Source organism: Manihot esculenta, chromosome 9 (assembly GCF_001659605.2).
Source record: "Manihot esculenta cultivar AM560-2 chromosome 9, M.esculenta_v8, whole genome shotgun sequence".
Classification (NCBI taxonomy): Eukaryota; Viridiplantae; Streptophyta; class Magnoliopsida; order Malpighiales; family Euphorbiaceae; genus Manihot; species Manihot esculenta.
This window is the reverse complement of record NC_035169.2, coordinates 2,248,809-2,255,950: the sequence shown is the minus strand read 5'-3', so window position 1 is coordinate 2,255,950 and position 7,142 is coordinate 2,248,809. Positions and strand designations below refer to the sequence as shown.

The 7,142-nt window shown below is 28.6% G+C and overlaps 1 protein-coding gene across 1 annotated transcript in view; it reads right to left on the bottom strand.

Annotated features, from left to right (window-relative positions):
- Positions 1–5,182: 5,182 nt before the first annotated feature.
- LOC110622808 (pentatricopeptide repeat-containing protein At1g63330) overlaps positions 5,183–7,142 on the bottom strand; it is a 6,097-nt gene continuing 4,137 nt past the window's right edge. Inside the window, exons 4-5 of the mRNA XM_043959786.1 lie at positions 6,255–7,035; positions 5,183–5,434 (exon numbers count right to left, since the gene is read on the bottom strand). Coding sequence (XP_043815721.1) covers positions 6,314–7,035 — 722 coding nt within the window. The 3' untranslated portion in view covers positions 5,183–5,434; positions 6,255–6,313. The remainder of the gene's footprint in view (positions 5,435–6,254; positions 7,036–7,142) is intronic.

Sequence of the window (7,142 nt, the reverse complement as noted above, 5' to 3'; positions counted from 1 at the left end):
TTAAAATTAAATATATTATTTAATTATTTAACAGTTGAATTATTATTATCTTTAAAATTAAATATATTATTTAACTATACTTAAATGTAAATTAATATTATTTTTATATATAAAATTAGTTAATATTTAAAAAATAATAAAATATTATATTTAATATTTTATCTAAATTCTTATATTTTAATTTTTAAAATTAATTAAAATTATATTCAAATAAAAATATTAAACTAATTAAATTAAAATTTAAACGTTTAGATTAAAATACAAAATAATATAATCGTTAGACTTTTTTAATAATTTGATCATTAATAATAATAATATACGTGATATGTCAGAAATCTAAAAGTTAACAAATTGACTAAAATTATATTTAAATTTAAATTTTAAATTAATTAAATCAAAATTAAAAAATTAAAATTAAAATATTAATACTTACAAAAATTGTACTTTTTGAATGCGTAAACCATATATATATAAAGAAGAAAAAAAAACTATTTTCTCATTTCCTTTCCCAGTTCCCACCACTCTACTCTTCCATTTTCCTTCATTTATATTCCATGCCATCGTTACCACCTCTTCAACATTGTCACCCTTATTCCCATCCATTTTTTTATTTTTAAGTTGCCAGATTTATCTCTTGTACCTTTTCTTATACCGAGATTCATGATGTCCAAAGTTTTTACATCCTGACATCTAGCAGGCCTCCATTCATAAATCACATGTTGAGAGAATTGATGGCTACTCTCGTCTTCTAAAATAAAAGCTTCAAGAAAAACCCCTTAACAAGTCCATTTTTACTAACATTCTTACATAATCCACTTTATTTTCTTCACAGTTTCCCATCGTACTATCTATTCTATTCAACATCTCTACATGCTAGAATTTCCAAGGGAACCCTAGGAATTGTACTTATATAGACATTTTTTAGATTAGTTCCAAGTCAATTCTCAACCTCAGCTTCCATTACATTAAAATTAAAGATTTTTTTTAATATAAAAAATTTAGAGTCTATTATCAAAAACTCGCATCTTACTCTCCTCAAGTTGAAAATTAAACTAGTAAATATTATCTTTTATAAAAGAGATAGAGTTTAGAGTATACATCTTCTATTTGCTCATAGCGAAACTCTCAATCTATTGAACTCAATGATTCATTTCAAATACACTCATTATCCATCCATTCCTCTATCTTACATATTCACTCTACACATTTGTCGCTCTGAATTTTACAATCTTCTATATAACTCCATTAAATGTTCATCTATTAATATTTTTAAAATTTTTAAAATTAAAAAATCAAGAACATTATCTCCAAAAAACTACAGTAACCTCTTATCTTCAAACTAACCTAAAAAATCTAAACATGTTCTCTTAATTAGAGATGATTATGGAGAGTCATGTTTTCATGCCATTCATCTTGGAAGTTGATATTCATCGTTTCACCATATTTATCATTTCACCTCCACAAACCGCCATGAAAAAAAGATCTACAGTGTCATCAAACATAAATTCACAAACCCACTCACATCTTGACCATAGTATCATTAGTATTTTCAACTAACATGAAAGTAGTTCTCGAGTTTGAAGAGTATATTGACAGCGGCATATAAAGGAAGTTTAAAAGAGCACTTCTAAGTCACTTGTGTTAGCTGAATTATTACTGAGGAATAATGTTTTGAGATTGGGTGGGTAAGTAATCGATCATGATAGAGAAGATGAGGTTAGATGAGATTTGGATTTGTCGATGATGAAGATACGGATGAGGATGGAATGAGATGGGGTTAGATTTTATATATTCATTTTTTATAAATGATTTATTACTTTTATTTTAATGACTTTAAATATAAAATTAATATTTGATTCCTTAAAAACTTACTTTACTTATTTATTTGACTTTATTAATTAACACCATTGAATTTAGAGTTATTAGACTCAAATTGAAAGTTGAAAGTGGAGAATTGAGAGCTCAATTGGACCTAAGGTCTTAAATGACTATTAGCAATAGAGAAAATGTATGTAATTATTAAAACTAGCTATTTGACAAAAGCGACAGAAAAACCCTAAAATTGTCTATATAAAATTAATTTACACATGAAAAAATCTGATTGAAAATTATACACTTTCATTTGTAATTTAATTTACGGAAATTCATTTATGTAAATCTCATATGTAATATTTTTTAAACGGAAAATAAAAATTTTCATTATATATTATCTCATTTACAAATAAAATTTTATGTACAAAATAAATAATTTATTTGTAAATCCATTTGTGATATAAAATAGTCTGTCTATTTATAAATATATTTATATCTGTAAATCCATTTATGATAAATATATTTATAATATGAACTGCTGATATAAAATCTATTTGTAATTCAAACTGTTTATATATTTATAAAATTCATTTAAAATTTAAATAATTTATTCATTTATAAATCCATTAATCATACAAAAGATTAATTCCATTTGTAATTTAAACATGTACATCTCATGGACATTGCTTGCTAAATTATAAATGATATAATCCGTTTGTAAATGTAATAAAATATTTATTTATGAATCTATTTGTAATTTTATAAATACACTTTTAATTTGTATTTGTATTTGTAATTTTTATGCCACTAATTTAAAACAACTGTAAATATCAAAAACTTAATATGTTAAATGCATAATATAATACAATCAACTACAAATATAGTGCATTGAAACAATAAATCAAAAATTATTTTGAACATAAATAATCTAATACAACACAAATGAAATTTATAATTAAAAATATTTTTTTATTGTAATTGTTAAACTAAATAGTATCTAAAAATGTAAATAACAAATAACTCACAAGTAATGGATAAAGATTTTTGATCTCCTCATTTAATCTTTCTTCATCTGAGACTTACAAGAAATGACCGGATGGAGGAGGAGCTACTGCTAGGGGTATGAACGAATCAATCCGAATTTTAAAAAGTTTAAACTTAATTTTTAAAATTTTTTTTTGAGATTGAGCGAAATTCGGTCTTTACTTATTTCGAACTCCAGCCAAATATTAATAAGTTTAAGAATTAATAATAAAAAAGTCATGTACTTTTGATTTTTTTGTAATTACATTCTATACTTTTTTTTTTTGTTAATTAAATTCTGACTTTTTAAAATTACTCCAATTATACTATGTCATTACTTGTGCCATTAAAAACTAACAGAATCGTTCACGTCACTCAGCACACCAATACCACATCAGCATGACACACTAGCAAATTTTATAGTAAAATTGATGACACACCAGCAAATTTTATAGTAAAATTGATAACAATTTAAAAATTAGAGTAGAATTATAATAAAATTAAAAGTATAAGATTTTTTTAGCAATTATCTATTTTATTAATAATTATTTTTTAGGAAATAGAGGAGTGAAGACCGAATTTATAATTTTAAATAAAATTACATATTTTTTTAGTCACTTAATTAAATTAGGCTAGACAATCAAATACTTAATTTTAATTAAAGAAATACATATAAAAATTAACTCACAAACTTATAAAGAATGAACTCTTAAATTTTAACGATCCGAATATTTATAAATTTGAAATATGTAATTAAACTATGTAGACTTGAACTTTAAAAAACTTAGGTTGGCTCATGAAAATATATGCAGTATTAATTTCAGCCTACATAACAAGATAATTTACGAGCCTATTAGCGAATCTGTTTGTAAACTCGAAAACGAACCGAACTCACGAGTTTTTACGAGCGAAATACTATAAAGTTCAAACTTAACTCGTTTACTAAACGAGTCTAAAAATTAAGTTCGAACTTAGCTTGTTTATAAATTAGATCGAACCCATTGAATTTTTATTGAATCGAATCTCAAATAACTCCCAAACAAACAGTTTGATTCATTTACACTCCTAACTATTGCACCATGCTGAGACGATAAAGTATCTATCAAAAGAACATTCTTACTTGATCTTAAATGATACACTTTGCTAAAAACTAAAATTTATATGAATTTTTTCACTTGTTTCACTTTTTCGATCGATGATCATTAATTTAATTTATATTAAGTAATCATATATAGCTTACACACTAATTTTTAAAAGTGTCGCTTTCACCAATTAATATTAAGTAATCAAACGCAACACTACGGATTATTTACCATTCTCCATCTAAGTAGCCTTGATTTGACAAGAAGTCTATTATGAATAGCTAACCCGGTTATAGAACTGTGCCTGGGAATACGCTTACTCCACACCACCTTCCACCAATTAACCACTCCACCCTTCCTTCTTAGGACTTTCCAAGCACTATTAACAGTGTAAGTCTATGAGTTTCCATTTAATAGAATCTGCCCATTCATTGCTTACATAATATTTTCGAACCTCTTCCCAGGCTCCTTCCATAGTGGAATCCAATGGATTAGGAAGCCTCCACATACCATCCCTCCAAACCTCCCTCACCTTAGCATGTCTATGATGTCAGAATATCCCATATTCAACTCAGAGACCTCTCAACAAGACTTTTCCCACCCATGCAAGGGTCATACAAAAATGAAAAACCCCTCTTCCCAACTTATATGCATAATGCTTTCTAAAACAATCTCTAATTTTTCACCAGATTCTTTCAAGATCAACTAGCATTACTAGGTTTAGAGATCCCCAAAAACTGAGGCTTTTCAACTTATTCCTCACCATGTACCCTACCAGCATAGGATAATTATTTAGCAGACCATGAGTCAATTCTACTAGTTATTACACTAATAAGCTTCTGACAAAGCTCTTTTTTAATACTAGTAGATACCAGAGGTAATCCCAAATAGATAACAGGAAGAAATCCCTCCCTTAAATTGAGGAATTGTAGAATTTGCTGCTTCATCTCCTCTAGCACTCTTGCAAGATAAACACAGCTCTTAGACTCATTTACTTGCAATCCTAAAACCTCCTCAACTTCAAGGCCTCTCCAAGCCCACAGACCAAATTCCTAGCCCCATGACAAAACAAAAATAAATCATCTACAAAGCAAAGTGACTGGATGTTGCTTCTTTACACCCTTTACGAAATTTGAACCAGATTTTCAATTGCATTTTCGTTTGAAATTTTTATTTAACCAATCCAAAATAATTACAAATATCACAAACCCAAACTATTAAATGCATAACATAACACAAATCAACCACAAATCTAATGTATTCAATTATAATAAAAAGAAAAGTCTTTTGAACTTAAAATTGAACAAAAATAATCTAGTACAACCACAAAAAATGTATAATTAAAAGTATGTTTTTGTAGTAAATGCCAAAACAAATAGTACCCCAAAATGTGTACAACAAGTAATCAACAAAAATCCTCGATTTGCTCATCTAATCCATCTTCATCTCAGGCATGCGGGAAAAGACCTGGTGGACTGGTGGAAGAGATACTGCACCATGCTCAAGCTCAGATGTACCTGATGCAAAAACTCAAATTAATACTTAAACTCAACAAGTAGGTGTTAAAACTTGCACTCAAGAAGTAAGTATTAACTCTAGTTCAAGTTATAAGTATTAACTCAAGGAGCAATAAATATAAATTATTTTGAGCATAAACTTACTACAAGTAATAAACTAGCAATAAATAGAAATCATTTTGGGAGCATAAACTTATTACAAGTAATGCATGTATATGATAAACTAGTAGGTGTTAAATTCTAATGGACGGAAACAGGCACGAGTAGCTATGGTAAAATGATACAGAAAGCAGGTGTTAACACCTGCTAGTTCACTGATTTAACACCTGCATTCTTACTAGTAAAAATGAAAATATATGATAAAATCTCCAAGTTATTGTCCTAATGCAGCATGTTTACCGAAAAATGATAGCATTTTAAAAGGTCATTAAGCACAAAAGTAAAATAGATCAAGATTCTTAAGCACTATAGCATGGAATCAATTAGTTTTAGTTCTCAACTCAATTTTAGGACTGAGCTCTCGAGTTAAGGCTGCAGTAGCAGCCCAAAAAAAAATTGTAAGGAAGATGGTGGGTTTACCAGCAACTTGATCATTAGAAATCTATGACCTCCATTCATCAACAATCTTATATCCAAAGAGATCTAGTCCATGTCTGAATTCAAGCGAAAGGCACACACACATATCATGGTTTCCACAGCAGGTAATTTACAGTGTTAGAAATTTTCGTTTTGTGGAAGAGAATCACAGCTGATTGAAATTAAAAATGAAATTTGAAGTTAGTTAAATTACATATCTACTACATTTCAAGAAGGTAATTACCAAGTTTCTCTCCAAGACACCATTGAATGGTCAAAATATAACTTTAGTTTGCTGATCCCTCATTGCACAGCTTTAGAAGCCTCAGAACGATTTCGTAGTTTGCTTAGAATGAGATCATTATTCTGCGACAAATGTACTACCAATTCTGTGGTAGCATCATCAGCAAAGAACCCCTTATCAACCATTTCGTTGATTAGTTCTGATGCTTTTGGTAAATCCTCATGCTTGAGAAACCCTTGAATGATGATATTATAACAACAATTATTTGGTAAACATCCTACCTTTTCCATGTCTTTAAATAACTTATACGCTTCATCCATTAATCCTTGTTGGCAGAGTCCTTTCATAATTGCATTATATACACAAACATCAGGCTGTAAACCAATTTCAAAAAGACTACAAAACAGTTCCTTGGCATCATTAATCTTCCCAACTTTGCACATACCATTGATCAGACTGCTATAGATCATGAAATTAGGCTTCAACTGACTTTTCTCCATTGCTTTCAATAGTGTGAGTGCTTCATCGAGATTCCCTTGTCTACACAAGCCATCAATCATAGTTGAGAAGGTTACTATATCTGGCTGTTGACCATGAGAGCACATATCCTTAAAAAGCTCTTTTGCATTTTGGGGCCTCCCTGCTTGAAACATACCCTTTATAAGAGTATGATAAGTAGCAACATTAGGAACTAAACCTTTATGAGACATTTCATCAAAAAGTTCCTCTGCATCATCTATCATTTTGCACTTACAATATCCATTGATCAAAATGCTGTAGCCTAAAATGTCAACTATTTCATTGGTCACCATCAGATCAAATACCTTTCTAGCCTTATCAATTTGGTTGCCCAGACAATATCCATCCATCAATGAACTATAAGTGACA